This window comes from Catharus ustulatus, chromosome 7 (assembly GCF_009819885.2).
Source record: "Catharus ustulatus isolate bCatUst1 chromosome 7, bCatUst1.pri.v2, whole genome shotgun sequence".
Lineage (NCBI taxonomy): Eukaryota > Metazoa > Chordata > Aves > Passeriformes > Turdidae > Catharus > Catharus ustulatus.
This window is the reverse complement of record NC_046227.1, coordinates 25028539-25051252: the sequence shown is the minus strand read 5'-3', so window position 1 is coordinate 25051252 and position 22714 is coordinate 25028539. Positions and strand designations below refer to the sequence as shown.

Here is a 22714-nt window from a genome sequence, read left to right as displayed (position 1 = left end):
TTTAAAATAACATGCTTCTTTTAACTGCTCAGGATTTGACCTCTGACAGTAATAAGAGAGGCAACCTTACATGAAAGTAAACAGCCTGAACCTTATGAAGAAGGAATTCAATGCTGAAATTTCACTGTCAAGTGAAATACTACATACTACCAAAAAAAAAAGAAAAAAAAACACCAACAAAATAGTTCACGTACTCTGCTCTCAGAACATTTTCCTCGTCCTACCCAGGTGTCCTGGTCATTTTGTAGGGTTTCCTCTTCAAGAATCACTTTTTTCCTTTTCTTTCTTTCCCTTTTTTCTTAATTTTATATTTCAGAAGAAAGCAAAGAAAACACAAATCAGCTGAATGGCATTCAGACTCCAGGACCTCCCCTCTAGACCCCCAGCAGGACATTTATACCAACATTCCTCCCTGGTCTTCCTTTTCTGCATCTTTGAAGGTTGGCTTAGCCCCAGTGAACACTTTGTGTCCCCAAGCAGGGATTTGCAGAGCTTTGGTGAAGCAGCACCAACATCTGGCACTCGGGGCATCCAGTCAGGGCCATAAGAGCAGAGTGCTGTGCCACTGAATACTTGTGACAGAAAATTCTCCCAAAGCAAGGCAAAGAGAAACAGGAGGGTGTCAGAAGCAGGTTTTTGTTGGAGTGTATTTTCCTTCCTGTAACACAACTCCTTGAGACCAGGGCTTGTGGTGTTCAGTTTTTCTCCTCCTCCTCCTCCGTTGTGTTTCTGCAGGGCTGACTCAGCTCTGTGGACACAAGAACTGAAATCTCCCCTCACAAGACTGTGGTGAGTCACACACCTACTCAGATGTGCATCCCAGGCTGCCTGCAAGTCTGTCATGTAGTAGAGACAATTTAATTTCTGTTTCTGGCCTTTGGGCTGTGAAGGGTGTCTATTCCATTCCTCAGCACAGTGTCAGGGGGACCTGCTTCCCCCAGCACACCTCTGACTCAGGAGAGTCAGTGTTTGTGACACACACTGAGGGCTGGAGCAATCTCTTTTCCCTTGGTGGTGACCAGAGCTCTTGTTCTTAATGCTGCTTACAGACAGTGTCTTATCTTTAATCCATAAAGGAGACTGCTTGAGCTGCATCTGGGAGTTGTGGAGATGAATAGATGTTTATCTGAGTCTTCCTCTTTCAGGATGCCTTAGCTCAAAGATAGGGGAAGGATGCTAAACCTTTTGTTTGTTTTCTAATGTGAAAAAAAAAAAGCTCTGGGGGGGTTGAGAGACTTTAAACAAGAAGTAAGGAGGCTTGAGTAAATGCAAGGAGTTCTTACCTTTTTCTTGAAAATAAGAAATTGGGAGTTGAAAGAAGTGGAGCAGGGTGAAAAAAGTAAGCAGGTATGATGAGTAATGGAGTAATGAACAAGACCAAAGCTGGACATTAAAGAAAGGAAAAATAATAGTTTTCCAAAATGGAAACACAGCTCACATTCTTCAAGCCACTATCTCTTTCTGAAGGGAAGCATTTAAGCAGCAAACAAAAAACAAAGATACTGTGGCATCCCCAGGAAGGGACTGCTCCTCCTCTCACCCTGGGGTTTTGGCCCTCCTGGGGTCCCAGAGCTGCATAGGGAAGACACTGGGATGGCAAAATGGAAAGGACATTTTTGGCTACTTGTCTTGCTGGTTATCCTGGCATGCTCTATCCTTCCTCTTGCTCTTCCTGGAAATCAGGAGCAAAGCAGTGGCTGCCAAACTCTCCTTCCTGCCTTGGTGACTGCAAAGCTCCTCTCAGTGGAATGTAAGAGGAGAGGAAGAAGCCAGTGCAAGTGTTAGGGATCCCAGGACATCATCCTGACCCCTTCCTTTTCTTTCCCATGAAAATCGTTCCAGCTGCAGTTTTGATGTTTTAGCTTCAGGGTCTTTTGTGTTTGGGCCTTACCATAATAAAAATTAGGTCTTCAAGTACAGAGAGAAGGGGAGGATAGCAATACTAACAACAACAACAACAACAACAATAATAATAATAATAATAATAATAATAATAATAATAATAATAATAATAATAAAAACTGGGAATAATATGCTACACTGCAGAATTATTCAGAGATAAGACAGCCGGTAGTGGGAAAAAGGGCAGGAAAATATTCTGGTGTGCTTTTAAATACCAAGGCCTAAGATAATCAGAGTTTTTCCCAGGGAAAAATCTTTCGACTTCAGTTGCATTGTGTTTCCTTCTCAATGCAAATAAAATACCCCAGAACTCCTGCTGACATCAAGAGATTCTTCAAAACAAATGCTAATATGATGTTCCTCACCTCCCAGAGACAGGCTTTAATTGTGAACACAGTTTGTGAGTGTTCCCAGTTTCACTCCTTCAAACCCCAGAAGAAACTGATCCAAGCTACAGTCTACGCCCACTTTAAATTAAAGCTTTAAAATACTCTCTAGGAGTACTCAAAAAGAAACAGAGGATTTGTGTTATTGTCGTTTTATGACTTGAAACATAGCTGGAGAATCTAATCTAATACGCCACCCTGCCTTGCAATGCTGAAGTCCATTAAACCAAATTAATTAACCAAGGGGAATTAATTAATTTCTTTTGGTACTACCAAGTTTGGGAATAAGTGTTTGGAGTTGTTTGTAAACCTTCAAATGGGTAGCTGAGAGAAATTATGACTTTTAAACAAACATGCAATGCAAAAAATATATGCATGCTTAAAATAATGATTTTTCTATATTGATCCAAGACTACTTCAGTTTCCTCCTCATGTTGTAATTTTTCCTAATATTGTCTTTTCCCCTCTCTACCATTCTAGATGTTGGGGTAGAATATAAATAATATTTTATTGCCTTGGCCCAAAGCAAGCCAAAGCAATAAAATGTTTAGAACTGAACCTAGATATGGAAGCAGTGAAGTAAGGAGCCCTTTTCTTCTCCATTAACACTGACTGATAGAAGACTACCCTTAACAGCATTTTGCTTCTATTGCTTCTTGTCTTGGCTCTGCAATCATGAAAACCAGTATCTTTCTATATATTTGTATATTTGTGATCATTTCTGCATTCGAGTATCTTTTCTTTAAGGCAAGGGCCTAAATCACCAATTTTTTCTACCAACATTTTATTACAGGTCATGTTTTTTAGAGTAATGATCATTCTCTCATTCTCCCCTGAAGTTTTCAGTTGTTTTACATCTTTTCTATAGTATAGTGTAGAAAGCTCTGCATTGCAGTTCATGTGAAGCCTTGTCAATGCTCAGATAACTTTCTGTATTTTAAGGGTCATACTTTCGCTTATGTTTGCTTCTCCCATGACATCATGAATACTACATGATTTGTTCAATTGTTGTAGCTCTTCACCTGTTTGAAGAACCATTACTTATTCTTGCCTTTGTGCTCTTAATTTTTCCTTTCTCATTCTGGCACCTCATTCTTTCTCTTTTTATCTTGTACCATTAGAGATTTTCCCAACCATGTCACCAACATACCAGAATTAGTTTGAATTCTTATCTTCTTCTCTGATACCTTTTCAAGTTTCTCTACAGTTTTAACAAACACAGATTCTATAGCACTAGGAAGGTTATTCATGAAAATGTTAAAAGGTTTGGGTGATACGCCTGCAGAATTACAGGCAAAATATTCTTTTTGAAGATGGAATCACTGAATCACTACTTTTTCCTCCACTGGATATCAGTTTCATCGCATAAGCCTCGCTCTCTCCCTACATTTTCTTTTGCTGTCTCACAAAGTCCCTGTGCATCCCTTTCTCTCTGTCATGTCTTTTTTTCACAACAGAGGACAGGAACAGGAAAATGCCCTGTGAGGTTTGAGTGTTCAGTGTTTCTCACTGCCTGCCTGCAAGTCTGCTGGACCCCATTTCTCCTGCTTCTTTGCTTTGCTGCTAAGCTGATACAAAGTGCACAAAGCAGCATCTCATTTTTCCTGGGGCCTGGCAAAACGCATTTTCTTATTAAAGAACATAAATAGCTTCCTAGTATTGTCCCACCAGTGATGTACCCAGTCATTTCCTTCTTCCTGGATGTACAAAATAATTTGTCCAGCCATGCCAGACTCCCCTTGTCTCGTTATTCAGATATTATGGGGACGTGCTACTTGAGGGGGGGAGCAAACCAAAAATCTAGTCCAGATATATTAGCAAAATTGAGCAGAATAAAGAACTAAGGGCTATTCAAAGGCACCTAATGCAGTAAAATCCCTTTTTCATGGTTGTGTGTCATTCACTGTGGTTATATTGTGACTAATATATTTGTATATATATACTTGTGAATTCTAGCTAACATTTCCAGACCACATTTAGATGATCTACTGCAGCACCTAATGCAGATTCAGTCTACATCATTACATCTATTGCCAAAAAACAATATAGGAATATAAATACAGATGATAAGAGTCTCATCACAGATGAGATGCACATCATCTAACTTGTGAAGTCTTCAGGGTTAGCATTCATATCTGAGGTTTTCTAGACTCCCTTTAGAGACTGGACAGAAATAGGAATTTGTCTGTGGTGTTTTGCCACAGCCTAAATTACATGCTTCAGAAGGACTGGATGAATCATGGCTTGCAAACACCTCTTGCTTTCCCTTAGTCATAAAATGATTCAACATTGGTATATCCATCAATATCCGACCCTTCCCCAGCTTCACTGTCCTTCTTTGGACCTGCTCCAACACCTGAGTGTCCTCCTCGTAGTGAGGGGCCCAAAAATGAACTCAGTCCACGTCACATATTGTCCTACTTTTCTTTGCTGACCTGATGGGAATAAACACAGCCCCTGGAAGTGTCACCATTCCCTGGAGGCTGTATTAAGTGCTCTAGCCCCTTCCCTTTGTGCTAAATGTCAGCGCAGGGGTAAGATCCAGCTGGATAATGTCAGGTAACTCTGACTTTCAAAACTGGGTCACAGAGGACAAAACACTAATTATAAATTTATTTGACTAACTTTGCTGTAAGAGGCAGCCTTCTGAGTTGCTCACTTAAGTTGGAGCAATGTTTTACCAGGAAGGTGAAGACATTTATCAGACAAGGAACTTTCAGAGTAAATCACTTGAAAATAACATAAAGCATGTCTTTGAAGGCATAATACAGCATCCTTGGAAATTCAGGGGAGTGGATGTGACTTACACAGAGTTCAGAAGGATTTAATAGATCACTGTGCATGGGCAGGTGGTGAATGAGATCAGTGAAGGCGGAGAAAAGAACCAGGGACTTGGTATGAAGAAGCCCAAAAATGTAACATTTAAGCATTGCAAGTACACAGAAATCATTGCTGGTAAATGCAGCATGAGAATCTAAAGAAAGGAAGGGTCTGTTGTTATTTATCCATGCTTTTCTTGGGCTTGATTCTGGATTGGTACAATAAATGGTAGCTATGGAAAAAATGAGATTTGGTCAGGATACACAGGGTCAGACTCTCAGTTTGGAGCAGTCAAACCTTAATTGTACTAGTTGGCACAATTAAAATATCAGAAAATTTCAAATAGTATTCGCTGACTGGGGAATAGCAAACTGATGAGATGACAGATTTCCAAGATTCCAGACATCTGAAAAACAAACCCTCAATTAAGCAAAACCCCTCAATTTCTTTTAAAGGAACTGGTGGGGCTGTGAACAAGCAATAAATACAGTAACCACATCCATGTATATTACTCAGTATTTTTGTGTTACATACATACAGAACCATTAACAGCACCCAACACAGAGCCAGGTCTCAATAACTAACAGCCCCTGGCAGATGAATGGATAGAGGGTGAACAGCTTTATGGCCTGAAATAAGGAGAGACCACAAAAGGCTCAGGGGAATAAATATGCTGAATATAGGGAAGAAAACTGCTAGGTGATTTCACTACCATTTCAGATGCCTTAAGAGAAAGTGTAGCTCTTTAGAGTGACCCTGCTTTTGCCTCTGAGAATCCTCTTAAACATTGGTCCTGCCTTTCATGGATCAACTTCAAAAATAGAACAGGAAGGAAAGATCTGCTGCTTTTAAACAGGAAAAAACAGTGAGATTGTCTCTCATTTCCAACCTGAAAGCAAGCAGCAAGCATTCATCTTGCTGTGCACATTAAAGAGTCCAGAAGAGGCACAAAATAAACCCCTTTCATTTTGGGACAGTTTGCTTAGAAACATTTCTAACCGGACATTTAACGTTGTTCTATATCAAATGGCTGCATACTCTGCAGTGTTAAGGGGCACAGACTCCAGCTTCTGTAAGCTTTAATGGCTATTAGCATGGTCCAAGCCAGCTCAGTGCAAATGTGTGACTGAAGACATGTCCACTTTGCAACCAGTCACATGAGATATGAGAGGGCAGACATCAGTCTTCAGCTCTTGGAGGGGCTGAAACACGCTGGAGAGGCTGGCTTCTCTTCTGGCCTCTACATTATGACACCCCAAGAGAGAACAAATGTCCCAGAACTGTCCCAGAACAGGGAATGTGGTGTGTTGGACCTACACATGCTGAAAATTAGGAGAAATAGTTGGGTGGGCTGGTGTGCCAATGTCACTATTTTCTGCATGCAATAAGTGTGTAATTACACTCATTTTCCACATTATATCCTAATTGACTAGTGTACCAGAAAACCTTACTGAAAAAATGATGAATTTCTGCCATAACCTTTCCCTCAAAGCTTTCAGTTATTTGGGATCTTGACATTTATTTCTTTTGCCTTCAGATATTTCTGCACAGACAGGAATTACAGGAATCCATGTTTGGTATAGAATTATCTAGATGCAACAGTTTTAAAATTATAAAAAATATTCATCATAGCAAAAGGAGTAATAAAACACATCTCAAAAGGCAAATTATGATTCAAGCTTTTTGTCAAGACAGTTTTTACCGCTATACTTAGATAAGCAATGACATACCTATATATGAAAAACTGTAGCAAGTTCCTCTGCATAAAGGAATAATAAAATGCCTGCCCAGACACCAACAAAGCAGTCTTTTAGTAAAAACATCTACCAGCACTGGTCTGGAGAACACATACTAAGATCCATCATTGATATTGCTGGTTTGGTCCTTTCTGCCACAAGGCTTTCAGTGAAGTTCATCAGCATCAGTCTCCATCTTTTTCTTCATCATCTCCCAAGGATTTATTCCCTTTCTGGTGAAATGCACACAGACCTTTGAAGTCTACTGGCAAATCATCAAGTGCACTATAATACAAGGAATTTTCCAGGGAGGTACCACTTGTTTCCAGCGTCTGCAGCCCCATCCCATGGCATATGACACAAATTCCTTCCAGAAACTTCAGTGGAATTGCACATCATATAATACAAGCTGAGGAAATTTAGGGACAGATGCCCTCAGCTTTGAAAACAGATGCCTCAAGAACAGCATTCAGACATTAGAAAACCTAGGTAGTCCAAAGGACTTCATAAAGCATAAAAGGAATAAACATTAACTCATTGTTTAGAGAAATCTGGTATCAAAATAAAAGAGTAGATAGTAAAAGCAAACTTGAAAAATAAATAAGAGTTGTTTTGAAGAGTCGCTACAGTGTTAAGCATTGGGAAGCTGTAAAACCTCCTCAGTCATTCTTGTCACTTCATTTTCCTCCATTGTTACTAATATCCAAGCTACTGTAGTGATTTAATTTTACTTTATTGCACTGCTTTTCCAGCCCTTCTAATGAGATAAACATTTCTGACAGTGTTGAAAATTGAGGTGACAACAATTTTTAAGACAGACCAGGCACAGAATATGAGCTACACAAGTTATAAACATATATTTTGCATTCCTTGGAGCCAAAGGAAGGACTCCAGTTCTCACTGCTGAGAAGCTTTTGAGGTAGTGGGGAGTTGGTTCAGTGCATGACTATCCATAAATTTGGCTCCAACACAAAACTGGCTTTCTGATTACATTAAACAAGAGGATGGATGACTTTGTGGTTCACGTCCTTGAACTCTGCTCCGGAGGATGACCAGTCAGAGCTCCACACAACACCAACACACCTACCCTGCTTCCTGAGCACCGAAGGACAGACAGATCATCTCCTTCAGAGGTACCTTGGTTTACTTTATTACACTCTTACACCAAACAGAACAGGCATGATCTCTATTTGTCCTCTGCCTGATTCTAAAGGGAGAATTTCTTCTCCACTCCTTTTTCTTCCCCTTTGCATCTTCTGAACCAGTTTACAACAATATCATACGCTAAAATACTTCAACTGCTACTATTTTTATCTTGTTGCCTGCTACTAGATCTCCTAGTTCTCACTTTCAGGCACTAAACCATCCCTGACCCCTTGTTTGCCATATATTTTGTCAGCATAACCTTTGCTGGTAACACCACATCCCTCCGAGAGCGTTTTGGGAAAGGAACAACAAACAGGTTATTTTTGGTAGAGCACATTTCGTCACACCAGGGTAGAAGAGGTTAGGATACACTGCAAGGACCAATATTTCATGACTTCCAGGGGACACCAATCTGTTTAGGAGCTGTAGCTGCAGGTGCAAAGAGAGCTCATGGCATCGTCCACAGCAGGGTGGCAGAGAACGCCTGCAGTGAACGACTCCACAGTGAGAAACTTCGATAACTTGGGCTCAAGCTGAGAAAAGCAGTTGTACTGAAATCATGGAATAAAGTAGAAAACAATATATCTTCCTACTCAATTGTTCTCTCTGGGCAGTTTCTAAGTATTCTGAATACCAGGTCAGAATCTCTTTTATTTGCAAGTGAGTCCCTATTGCTTTACATTAGCAGAGAATTTGGCCCTCTCCTTCACACAGAGATGGGTGATATTAAATCTAACACCTAATATCACTCTTGGTTGCACAGTGATAAATCTGAAGTTACTCTACTCTTTTGAGCTTAGACTGCAAATCCAACAGGTTTGTCCCACTTTTACAGGGAAATAACAAAAAACAAGCTGTGCTTTGGTGCATTAAGAACAGAATAAAAATACAGCAAAATTACTAACTTTGGACATAAATTATTTTGATTATTCAAATATAAGAAATTTAAATCTTCAGAGGCAAGGAGAGAAGAGTTAAGGCACTCTGCCTGGAATTGCAATCTATCTTCTTTTCCCAGTAGAAGCTGCCCTGGACCTGATATGCCAGCTGCTGTCTGATATATGTCTCCTGCCTCCCCATATGCTTCATGTATATGCTTACATATCACTTTGCAGTCAGGCAGCAGCTTGAAAATGTCACAATGATGGCTTGCTTGGTGACACCCTGCACCCTCTGTGCTCATGACTGAATGTGTAGGTCCCAAATCTACTTATATGCACAGAAAAGGCAGAACAAAGAGGGTGGTTTACAGAGATTCCTGAGCAGTGCTCCAGAGAGAGCTCTGGAGTGAGCCAGTGCAGATGGTTCCACCTGCCTGGGGCTGTAGGGACAGAGGAGACATCACGATCGTGTTGTCGGATACTCTGCCCTTTACAGGCCATAGATTTTCACTGGCTGATTCACAGATTAATATCTTCAAGGCCACTCAGGCCACAGAATGATATTGAACTAATAACTTATGTTTGACTCATAAATCTTTCAGGAAGGTGTCTGTAAGACTTCAAGAAATAGAAAAATTCACCCTTTTTCTCAGTGCTTTCTTCCAGATCTTGATTGTTAAAAAATTGGCTCTTTTTCATCACTTGCATTGTTACAGAGTAATTGTACAATTGTTAACATTCATTAAAATTTACTCCACTAGATTCAAAAGCTCTTTTAGTACCTGATTTTTGCTTCTCATTGAGATCATTGTGAGCAATAAACATATTGCTTCTTTCAGATAAGCTAAACAGAGGCATTTCTGCAGCCAGGCCCTGGCCTTGTATGAATCATGAGCCAAAGATACTTTAAGATATTTACTTTCCATGCTTTAAAGATGGAAAAGAGAGAGGTCTTCCATGCTGTTGCTTCATGCTCTTCAAATGTAGACAAGATCACAGAAGTTAGCTCAAGCCACTAGCTTCCAGAACAGGTGAGGTCAGCCATGGGCTGTTCATCACAGACGTTTTACAAAGAACTACAGCTGATGAGACATTCTTGTAGAAGTGGAAAGACACATTCAGTTTTGAGGAGTCAAATGGCCTACCCAGGAATATCAGCCAGGGAGGTAAAGTCCCTGTACAGCCATCAGAGGAAAATTAAATGGCACCAAAAGGCAAGTTAGTAAGCCTAAGAGACACATTCCTGTGCTCTCCTTCAACAGGTAACCTCTGTTTCTCCATGGGGTGATCAGACCCTCTGACACTCAGTGGGCTCCCACATGGAACAGTGGGGCTCAGGGAAGCTATGAACCCATGGAAATCCTGTACAGTAAACATTCTGCCTTCACAATGATTAATGCACTATTCAAAACAGATGGTTGATAGTGGAAAAATCAACCAAGAATGAGCTCTAACCACAGCACTATGCCATGACCCCAGTGGAAGGTTAACTTATCAGCAGAGAGTTATCAATACCCATCTGTGGCAAAGACATCAGTTAGGAGTAAAGTGGACATGAGCTTAATTCTCATTGTACTTGTGTATATTTACAAGGAGACAGACCATGTTGATACAATTTTTTATTCTGACATATTTTTTACTTTATTCATGTCAAACTAATGTGACTTCTAAATGAAGAAAAGCCCTTTATAGCTCAATATAGTAGGTGTATTCCTCTTTATAAATAATATTTGCAGTGCAAGATGTTTTTAAATAATTTTTTTCCCCAGTGATCAAAAAACTCAGCATTTCAAACCTTTTCTGGCAGTACATTTTAGATTATGTTCTGTTCCTCTAAGGAATCCAAATAATAGGTCTCTGCCAGAAAATGGCAATTTTGCAATATCAGCTCACTGGCAGAGTACAGAGAATTGTTAGAAACACATAATCACAGAATAGCTGGGGTTGGAAGGGACCTCTGGAGATCATCCAGTCCAAGCTCCCTGCCAAGGCAAGGTCACCTACAACAGATTACACAGGACCTCATCCAGGTGGGTTTTGAATGTCTCCAGAGAGAGAGGCTACCCAGCCTCCCTGGGCAGCCTGTTCCAGTGCTTTTGCATCCTCAGTGTAAGGAAGTTCTTCCTCATGCTGAGGGGGGAACTTGCTTGCTTGTGTTTTAGTTCATGGTCATTGCTCCTCATCCTCACTGGTCACCACTGAAGAGTCTGGCACCATCCTCTTGACACCCAGTTGTGAGATGTTGACATGCTTTGACAACATCCCCTCTCCTCTTCTCCAGCTCCTGCAGCCTCTCCTCTGACCCCACACTGCAGCAGGGGAAGGGTTGAGGATGAAGGAGCAGCAGTGACAGCATGTGAGGGACTGACACCATTCCCTGTCCCCCTCTGCCACAGGTGGGGAGGAGGGAGGAAAAATCAGAAGTGAAGTTGTGCCCTTCAAGAAGGAAGAAGGGTGGTGTGGGTACAAGGTGGTTTAAGATTTGGGTTTCTTTCTTATAATACTACTCTGATTTGATTGGCAAGAAATTTATTTTTTTTTTCCTAAGTGAGATCTGTTTTGCCAATGACAGTAACTGATGAGTGATCCCTCCCTGCCCTCATCTCGATGCACAAACCTTCCATTATATTTTCTCTCCCCTGACCAGCTGAGGAGGGGAGGGCTGGATCAGATTTGATGGGCACCTGGAGTCCATCCAGGGCTAACACCACAGCAGGACATTTCAGAGGACATTTGAGAATTAGTTTTTGAAGTTAAAAAAATCAGAAGATTGTGGCAGGTGAAAATTCAAATGGTGGAATATTGATAGAGAGTGTTAATTAACACAGAGTGTTTATTCATGCTACATAGTGCATGTAATCAGTTACACTTAGTAAATGAGGATTTGATTGCCCACTATTCCAAAGCACACCAGCACTTTCACATCGTAAAGACAGGGACTCTGTCCATTTGTATTTGCTAAGCACAAGCAGAATGGCCTCTGGGAGGAGCACAAAACAGCACCAGAATAGAAATGGCAAATTTAAAATATTCGTAGAAATGCTACAACATCCTTTATGTCTGGACCTCAGAAAAGAAGGCTGTTGGTTTTTTCTTAGGGCAGAGAGAAAATTTTTGAATGTCATGCAGTCCACTGCACCTAATTTTAGCCACAGAATGAATAATCTTCTGGAAACCTCTTTCTCCTCCTTTAACTCCAGAGGGTATGCAGAAGACTAGGAAAGATTATGTGACTAGGAAAGATTATTTACAAACACAACAATTTACATAAAATGACACAAACCCCTTATCTTTAGAAATTTTCTTGTATAGACTGCCTCATCGTAGAGTCAAATTAGTAAATTTAATTTGGGCAATGTTGTCGAGGAAGAGTCCATATATGAATATTTATAGGAAGCCTTCGGTAATCAGAAAAATCTTTCAGCATGCTTTCAACTTGTTACAAGACCTAATCATGTGCTTAAAATTAAGAGGAATCTTTGTGTTTTCTTAAATCTTGGTAGCCATAAGGGCATTCTTCAGTGCTTCCTCAATAAAAGTTTGAGCTCACAGAGACGAATCAGCAGTGTAGCACTGTGCTACACAGCATTACTCCAGCTCTTATTTCAATTTTTTTTAAAGCTGACAAGATCCAGGGATCCTAAAGATTGCTGAACTAAGTTTTTTCTCAAAACTTCCTGATATAAACCAATTCCATTCCTGAACTCTCCATGAAACATTTTTTCAGCCTGACTTCACAAGAGAGAATTCATATTTATCTACCTCTTAGAGAAAAGATATGTTTGGATTATTCAGATATTTTCCCAGTAGTTATGTTTATTGTTCTGAATTATAACTTCCTGGGCAGCACTTTGATTTAATAAGGAAGAAAACTATTTCCAAATAAAGCATTGCGTATTTCATAGTGAAGGATATATATTTATCTCAGTTGAGTTTGCTTGTAGTTCACTTCAAGAAAGGAATAATCTGCATTACGTACACTCTCTTTTAGCATCTCACATTTCCCTTGCAGTTTAATGCCCACCATGTCTAACAGGAACACAAGGACAATAAAAAGTAGATCTGCATGAGTGTTGCAGAACAGACAGCTGAAATCTTCAGCCACATCCATACACGTCATTTAAATAGGGTTCGAGGAAGTCCGTGACATTGTACCCAGAGGAAAACATTTGGAATGTGCATTAAACAAAAACAAAACTCATTGTGCAATTTTGCCAGCAAAAGCATTCATTGTGTGTCCCAGTGCCCGAGTCACTGTGTGAGCTGTTGCAGTTGGGCTTGTTGCCATCCCAGCATGTGCAGTTTGAGATTTTTTAGCATTGTTTTGTTTCTTGCAGCTGTATATTCTCCTGCTGAACATCAAAAATCTTGAACTGGTGCCAATCAGATACAGCTGAATTGCCTTTACTGCAGTAAGAAAAATTATCAGCATGCAATTTATTATTAGAATAGACCATTCCAAATTTTTACTTCCATCACAGCAGACAGCTATATCCATTTTTGTATAAAAAGTCACTCAGCACAAATAAAAGGAACAGCAGATTAGCTGGCTTTAAAACCATATCCTATTTTCAGCTGGAGAGTGGACCTGAAGGATAGCCATGTCCAGGGCATTTAGTTGCACTTGGGGAGCTCTTTCTCTCCCACACCCTGTATAAAACCAATAAAACAAATTTCTTATCAGTGGCTTAGGAACCTCACTTCAGTGAGATTAATATTTTATTATTTGAGAGAACTACCACCACCAATTTAGCAAGGGTAAGCAGAAAACAAAAAATTATTTCTACTGTAGCTGTAAGTTTACCCCAGGGCTGCCTGGATCCTATATAAATAGTGTTTTAGGAGTTGTCTAAAATAAGATTAAAAAGTAAACAAAATAAATTTAAAAACAGCCAGCACAAAAGAAAAAAAAAGAAAAAAAGAAAAAAAGAAAAAAAGCCAAACTGACACTACCAACATAAAAGTACAGATGTGCATGCAGGATGTGGTAACCACTTACCACTTTGGGAATTATCAACAAGAGCCTAAGGATTTGCAAGTGTTTCAGTCAGGAATCAGAGAACACACCCTGAGGGACCTTGGGAGGACTAAGGTCTGTTCTAATCTCTTGTAAGCCCTTTCTTCCTCCCCACAGTGCCAAGTTATTTGTGGGATTCTAATGAACTCCATTAGGATTACTGAGTACATTTTCCAGTTATTTAACTAATCACTTACCAAAGAATCAACCTAAGTCAGTAAACACAAACATCCTCACGACAGTTTAAAAGGTTGCAGAATGAAAGAAAAAGTTATTGAAGTTTAAGGGTCTTTTAAAATAAAACTAACTCAAGTCACATTACTTATGAGAAAAATGAAGTTCAAGCCTCCCTTGGGCTAATAATTTTGAGGAGTTATTTTTAAAGCAGTGATAGGAGCAGTGCTAAGCAACAAGGTCTTGGGGTCATCACACACTTATGGAACCCTAGTTTCATTCAATGCAACTGTGACTTTACCACATGAGCTCTGTGCTCAGATAGTGGGCTGAAACACCACACTTCACTTAAGTATATCTGAAGAGAAGGGAAGCAAAAGATTTTTTCTCTTTTGCCATTATAGAAGAAAGTAATTTTAAACTGCTGCCTTTTTCCCTGGAGAGAATAGTACATGCAAGCTAAAAGAGCAAATGCCTCAGTGTTATTATATTTTAGGAAATATCATCACCAGTCAGTCTGTCTGTTTGGCTAAGTGCTGCTGCAAGGTGGGAAGCAGACTCAGGAATGGATTTTAAGCACACACACTTATCCAACACCTTTGTTGGATGCAATCCATTTGCTGCTTTGGCCAAAGCATTCACACTATGATTAGAAAGATTTCTGCTTTGGATGTATCACCTCTGTGCCTGATACATCCAGGCTAGAAAAGGGTAAAGAAGAGGCTGAAACCCTTGAAGTTTGCTGATGTCCCAGAGAGCTCAGGCTGAGACAAACCCATCATGTTATACAATGACAGGCCAGATGTTGTACTAGCAACATTCGAGAGGATATTCACTTGCACTTAAATAGACACAAAAGCAAAATCATCAGAACTCTTGACGTTCAGTTTTCTGGCCACTTCACAGTTATCACAGAATCACAGAGTATGCTGGGCAGAAGGATCATTGAGTCCAACTCCCTGCCCTGCACAGCACCATTCCCAAGAGTCACACCATGTGCCTGAGAGCATTGTCCAAACACTTCTTGAGCTCTGTGACCACTTCCCTGGAGAGCCTGTTCCAGCGCCCAGGCACCCTCTAGGGGAAGAACCTTTCCCTAATAGCCAACCTAAACCTCCCCAACACAACTTCAGGGCGTTCCCTCAGTCCTGTCCCTGGTCACTGCAGTGATCAGTGCCTGCCCCTCTTCCCCTCACAGAAAGCTGTACCTGCACTGAGGTCTCCTCTCAGTCTCCTCCTCTCCAGGCTGGACACACCAAGTGACCTCAGCCACTCCTCACACAGCTTCTCCTCAAGGCCCTTCACCATCTTTACTCTTCCTTTGGATGCTCTCTAACATGCAGCAACTAAAAAAACCCAACACTGAAATTGTGCTGTAGTAACACAATTCCATCTATGTAAGGAAGAGTAAAGATCTTCAGTCAAACTGAAGGTGCAACTACACCAGATCCCCCAGGAACTATGACTTACAGTGTTTAATTCTGCTTTGTGTGAGTAAATCTTCCCTTTCGTTTTAAATTGCAGAATGAACCCCTTTATTTATCATTCTCTTCTTTTGTTATGAGAAATCCATGTGCCAAAGCCTGCTCTGATTTCTTGAACTCAAGTATGATTCACTGTCTCCGCATCTACCCAGATGACATTATTCCAGATGACCACTATTCCAAATATGCACTACCAAACTGCATGTCAATGTCAGATGCATGTTGGCTGGTCTAGAGTGTGAGCAGATGTGCTTTCCAGTGGTGTTGGAAATTAGGTTGTGGCTCTAAGACATTCTGTCTGATCTTTGGACATGATGACACTATAGAGTTACAAAGACTGCACCACTGTCCACTGAACTCTTGACCTTACCCATCTTCCCTCCATGGTGCCACTAAATGAAGCACAGTTCATGGAAAGCCAAGCACCAGGATACAGGGAAGAACTAGAGCTTCCTTTTATTTCCATTTCACAGAGAGGTGGCACGTTTTGAGAAGTATTTGCATTGTAGTGACACTGGAGGTTCCCCTGAGTACAGACACAAATGGAAGAGAGTTTGGCACAAATAAACTAACAGATTAAGTGGAGACCTTAAACACAAATAGGTACACTGCATCCTTTAACTGCAAATAATTGAGCAAGAAGGCAAAGCAGGGGTCATACATGTTCCGGGGTAAGAGTATATTCCAAAGGTTCAAGCAGAAGTCAGAGGAGTGGTAAAAATAAAGACAAATGCTTGGGATGCAAAGTAGGAAGGAGAGTGGATCTCTTATCTCCAGGGTAAACCCTTCTCTTTTGGCCTTGTGTGAGGGTCAAGAACTTGCTCAGTGTTATGAATGCAGACAGAAAATTCCTTCTCTGTGTTCCAAGGATTTCACAATCTTGTTGCACTTAAAGTCAGGGGCTGCATAGGCACCACATGAAACATGACTTATACCAGCATCACAGTCCATCCTGGGTAATAAGACTTTACTGATCCCTTCTGCATCACAAAAGTTTCATTCTCCATGACTTTACACCAGACCTTAGATGGTCCACACAGTCTACGGCAAATATTCCTTGCCCTTTCAGCACAAAAACAAATGGGAAACAGAAAGGAAACAAGTCAGGGGGGAGAACCCACCACACAAGGTAACAAAGAAATAAATTTTTTTTCTTTCAGAGATGGAGAGGAAGATAATCAGTAGAAAATAGTATTTCATGGGATGTCCAGAGCCCAATGCTTTCCTATCCCTCCCTCAGGATTCAGCCTAGCAGTTAAATCTCTGCTTGTGCTTGACCTGCATAAAGTCTTCAAAATTCGGGTTTCCACCCAACGCCACAGAGCTCAGCAACTTGGCATGTTTAAGACAGCCTGAAGTATCTAGCCAGCAAAGGAGAGGAGAAAGACAACACTACCTCTCCTGCCAGCTGGCCAGGGGACCACGGCACGCAGCCCAGCTGGACACTGAGCCACGGGCTCTTCTGAACATGCCACCAGTGCTGTCACAAGGCCCATCCTGAGCTCACAGCCGGGCACAACTGCTGCTACATCCTCTCCTCAAATGTCTGAGTGATGGATCCAAACACCTTCTCTGAAGCCTGCAGGCTGTGCAGGGTGGGCAGTGAGGGACATTACTGATCGCTTTCCATTCAGTCTCTCTCAATCTTGCCATTGCCTTTACAGATTGCAGATTTTGCATTATGCTTTGCCATGAAAATCCTTCAGAGAGATTTCTAGTGTGATGTCCTGTTGTTGTAAAGCATAACTTCCTGAAGAGAGCCTCCTTCCTTTGTTTTATTTATTTATTTTCCTCCAAGTGCAGCCTAAACCCTCCCTTCCTGTTGGGAACAACAGCTGCAGCACGCGGCATCAGCTTGCCAAGCCTGAATGACTGTGAAATATCATTTATCTTGGAGCAAGATAGCATCAAAGAGAACTGTGTGGGCCTGACCACGCATTCATTACATAGCTGTGCTTAGGAGGAGTAGGATAAATTGCAGTATTAGAGGCAAAAGAGGTCCCACTTCTGAGCTAACACTCTTGGACCTGAAAGCGCTGTCACATCTGAAAGCACTACTGAGAAAAAAAGGGAATTTTCATTTCCTTACTCAGAAAAAGACTCTTTCAAAGGCTGGAGAAGCAAAAGTATTCACCAGGGCAGGAAAGTAATACTTCTGTAGGTTAATGGGAGTACCACAGCCTCAAGATCAAGTAATTGGCTGATGAAAACCACAGAGCTGACACACACATTTCCTAACATACCCACACCTGTGTTATCCCGCAGACCTGGTGAATTCTGTATGAATGCCACAATCCTTAGATAAAAATTACTTTGAGATACCTTTCTGTTATCTTCTCCCTTTAACCCTTTTGGGGACCTTTTGTTTTTTGCCAGAAGCAACTGCTATTTAAAGATTAGGAGAGAGTTCAGTCAAATCAAAAATTAATGACTAATCACACATTTTCCCCACTAGCACTCCCATCTTTTGCTCTGGGTTCCTTTGGTGCCTCTTTTCCCTCATAATCAGCTGGCTGAGAGCACTGAGGTGCTTTTTGTTCAGTGCCCAGTCTCAGGCTCCTCTGGAAGCATTCTGGGCTACGTGGTGCTTCCCTTGTCAACATCACATATTTCCCGTTAATAATGAGTGGAAAAGGTCAGGCAGGTCTCTTTAATGGCCTGTTTGAGAGCAAACAGCCTTGGGAAATGCCTCTCTGATTTCTGGGAACCCCAGTCTATTCAATACGCAAAGAAAGAAGTCCCAAGAAAAGTGAAGACAGCGACACATTAAAGGGGACTTTCCCATGTGAGTTTGGATCTGCCAGAATTCTCCTACATAAACTTGGGTGTAACTGTTCCAGTGATTTTGGTGTTGGAGAGAGTAGTTTTAGTATGAACACAGACAGATGCAGGAAGAGCTGCACAGATGCAGAGGGGTTAAGCACCAGGACCTAACCGTGCATGCCATTTTGAGTAGCTTGCCACAAAATTCCTAAGATGGTCCAGACCACTGACTCTAACATAACAAAGCCATCACTACCAGGATCCTTCACATCATCTGCAGCAACCAGGCAATCTTTTTTCAATAGAAGTTCTGAAACTTCTTAGGGATCACAGAATCATGGAATCATGCAATGGAGTGGGTTAGATCACCTAGTTACAGCCCTCCTGACATCTTACACTAGACCAGGCTGCTCAAAGGCACCCAACTTGCACTTGAGCATGATCATGAAAGATTTAAATGTAAAATCTTTGCATGACAACAGTTCCCATGCCTCAGAACAGAAAGCCCCAATTTTACCTGTGCACATTGTGTTTTTACATAGAAGAAGCAGTAATCAAAAACATGCCCATCAGGATTTTCACAGAGAAGCCATCAGGAGTAAATGAATGTCACGCTATAGAGCTGAAGCCAGTGCAGCAACGTCAGGAGTTTTTCCTATTATTTCCCTGCCTTTGTTTTGTGCCTTGCTTTGCTCTATCACTAAATGTTCCAGAGCTCTCTGCCACAAGCCCAGAGTGTGGAAATGCTGACTGAAGTAGTTCACTGCATCCATGTTCACAAACAAGCTGTTAGTTGCCGTTGGCATGTAAATAAGTCGCTGTTCTTTCCATCCTATAGCTGTTAAATAAACACTGTGAGCCAAGTTCACAGCACTGACTTCTTGCAGGAGGTCACTGAGATGATTTCACAGAAATATCCTGTGACAATTTTGCAAAACAGGATGGTCCCAGCCTGAATTTCATTACTCTGGTTTTTTCCACTTCCATGCCTATAGTTAGTGTTTTTCTGCTGTCAAAGGCAGGCTGTTAATTCATCCTGACTCCATAACAGAACCAGGAAAACAGAAACTTTCTCCACTCTTCTTAGCATTTAAGGCATATGCATCTCGTATTCTGGCATAACCTAGAAGTCCTAGTCCGTGTCAGCTACACACAGGCTGTGTATTCACACTCACAATGACTACATGCCACCGACTGCAGCACAGCGTGCAGACAGCCAAACAGATAGCTTTAAATGGCAGCTATATAAACAAGACAGCTGGCACCCTCGTCCAGGCTGAAAAACTTGCAGTGGAGTATGCAAATTAACCTCTGCAGCCCAATAAATTCATCTCACTTATAAATAACACCTGCCTGTACATTAAAATAAAAATACCAAGACTAAGGAGAACCTGGGTGTCTTTTCTTTATTCTACCAATGGCAAACTAGGGCAGAGATTAAATATTTTGCCAGAGGTGCCGTGGGAAGCCTGTGTCAGAGCCATGACTGGAGTTACTTGTGCCTCAGCCTGCGCTGTAGCCACAGGTTCCTCCTTGTTTTGAGCACAGTAGGTTCATGGTATATGCTGATGTAAGTACTTTGACCCAGTAAATGCCAACCTCAATTTTCACCTATTAAAAGGACAGAATCAGTCAGACTGTGAGTGTTAAGGGGGATGATGAGCAATGAAAATTGAAATTCCTACTTTCAATCTTACCCCACTAATGGTAGACATTTTAGGAAAGGAAGTCAGCAGCAAGTTTTGCACTTAAATAACATCAACAGCAGTGGATAGGGTTTGGGGAGTGGATTTAATAGGTGCGTCTAGATTTGGCTAAGAATGAAAAGAGCATTTTCTTTCCACTGGTTGCTGGCTAATAAAAGCAAAGGGGTGGAATACATCCAACTTGCAAAACTTGAATACAGTTACTGCTATCTGCAAATGGGTGCCCCTCCCCGCTCATGTGAGCTACACAGGCAAAAGAGAATGACACATGTGCTGTTTCCTTTTCCAGTTGCAAAGGGGTCAGGAGCCAGGCAAGGAGAGCCCGAACAAGAAGAGCATTTTCCTGGGTTCTTCCAGCTGTTCTGCTCAATCCCGCCGTCAGTTCTGAGCAGGGAAGAGAGGCTGTCAACACAAATAAGGCATTTTTCAAAGGCGTAAATTATGAGTTCCCAAAACAATGCGACATCTCAACCACGTGAGTACCCTCACCCCCTCCCCCCTTACGGAACAGTGGATTTATCACTCCGTCGCTTAAGCAAAAGATTCCTTAATGCATTTCGTAGGGGGAAAAAATTAAAAAAGGAATGCCTGAAACTACTCGTGAAAGAAAAAAGTTGAAGAAGCTGTTTTCTTTCTTAATTCTTTGTGTTTGTGTGCGCGCGTGTGTGACGGAAGAAGTGAAACAGGCGCTGCAAACTCTCCAACAGGACCAAGCAAACTTAGGAACCAAAGTTTCCGCCTAAAGCCCGGCTTAGAAAAGTTCCAGCCGAGTGTTTTTCCCTGCCCCCGCCTTCAGGAATGGAGTTATAGAGCATTTTGAAGGCGTCCTGACGCTGTTCTGAGGTAGCAATGTGGTGCCCAGCTCGCGTTCAGAGCCCCGAGCTGTCTGCGGTAACTTGAGAGCGGAGCGCGGACTGACAGGCTCTATTTACAGCCACAACGTGTTTGCTCCTGGAAATTTAGAAACATGGGCTTAAGGACGAGCAAATCGGTTTTTCAGCAACAGAGGGTACAGGAGGGCAGTTGCTCTGTTTGTGTAACTCTGCATATTTCAGAATATTTTAAAAGGGACGATCTGGCCCGAACAGTCAAGTGAGCACAGAGGCTCAGCTGCAGAGTGGCAGTGTTCATTTTGGGACAGGATTAAAAAGGTGAAGGAAAGGGACTGGATTATGATTTGACAAACTGTGAAAAACTCTTGAGTTTTTGGTGCTGCAATATATCTCTGTGTTTTATTTTTCTTACGGCTTTAGTGTAATCTTTCTTGTTTTAATTCAAAGAAGTACGCTTGTTCTATTTTGAATAAATAAACTGCCAATAGCAGAATTGTTTATCGTATCATGGTATCAGTAATGAAGGCAGAAAGCACAGAGAGCACTGCTGGGAGCAGCCTGAAGTTCAGGGTTTGGTGCAGATACTGCTGTAAGGATATTTGTTCTGTATGGCTGTAGACACTGACAATGTTTCCCAAGCTTTGAATGAGGCAGGCTGATCCAGCAGAAAAGACACAGCAAGCAGAATCTCTGGAATCCCAACCAGCAATTTCCAGTAATCCTTCAGTCCTTTTTGCAGATCCTAACCAACAAGAAAGATTAGATGTTACCTTTATATTTTATTCTACTTCATTCTGCAGTTTAGAATATTATAGGTTCTTTTCTAATTCAGCATTCTGAGAGCTTGGGATTGGCAAAGGTTGTGCAAATTACTGCTATTGGTGCTCTCCAAGCATGTCCAGGAGGGTGGCCATGACTCACTGAGGTTCTTCTCATGTATTGTGAAATATCAACAAGGGTCCAGACCCAACTTTGTAGCTTTAGTGTGGCCATGGGACGCATCCAGGATGAATCAGGTTCTCCTGGGTTTTTTTCCAAAATGTGGACAGGAATTCTTGAACTATTTTAAGATCACATGTTTCTCTCCACAAAAATAAATTGCTTGCAATCCAGTTAGAAGTATTATGGCTGAAAAATAGTCACAATATATTGTCTTTGGTTGAGTTTTTGTTTTGTTTTGTTTTATTTAGATGGATCAAATTTATAGATTAGGAACATAAGTTAGAGGGAACTCTAATAAACACCATATTTCTGTATAATGCAAGTTTGGTGCATTGATAGTGGTTGAGGTTTTGAGGGAAGGAAGGTCTTTGAGAAAAGGGTGTTACTTTTTAGTAAAATTCCTGCTATTTTTGCGAGAAACAAGACAAGAAACAATTGAAAGTTCAGTGTATTGACAGGCACTGCGCAGCATGGACAGCAGATGTTTGTCAGAGAGGCAGAATAATTGGGAAAACAAATTTGCTTCATAACCACAGTGAAAATCTTTGAGATGGGTGTGAAAATGCATTAAAAAAATCATCAAAAGCTTTTGACTATACTGAGCATATTAATTCTTTTCTGAGTACCTGCAGGTGAGACAGAACAGCTGCCAACTGATGTAAACTGAACAGTGTTAAGTTATCTAATTGCTCGTGTACTTTGCTTATCTCCTTGTATTCACCCACGGCTGATAAGGAATTTTTATTCATTCAATAAATGCAGTATGATCCCGTCAGTCTGGGGCAGGGTGCATGCACTGTTTCAGATTTTACAGATTCAACTCTGTGACTGCTGTAAATGTATTCCGCCTCTCTGTGTGGATGCCCCACCCTCTCACCTTGGGCACTTCCCATGCCCAGCTCAGATGTCCCCCAGATACCTGAG

General features: G+C 41.3%; 1 protein-coding gene across 1 annotated transcript in view; it reads left to right on the top strand.

Moving 5' to 3' along the window:
- Positions 1–20271: 20271 nt before the first annotated feature.
- GYPC (glycophorin C (Gerbich blood group)) overlaps positions 20272–22714 on the top strand; it is a 28717-nt gene continuing 26274 nt past the window's right edge. The window contains exon 1 of the mRNA XM_033065395.2: positions 20272–20490. Within this exon, the coding sequence (XP_032921286.1) occupies positions 20457–20490 (34 nt within the window). The 5' untranslated portion in view covers positions 20272–20456. The remainder of the gene's footprint in view (positions 20491–22714) is intronic.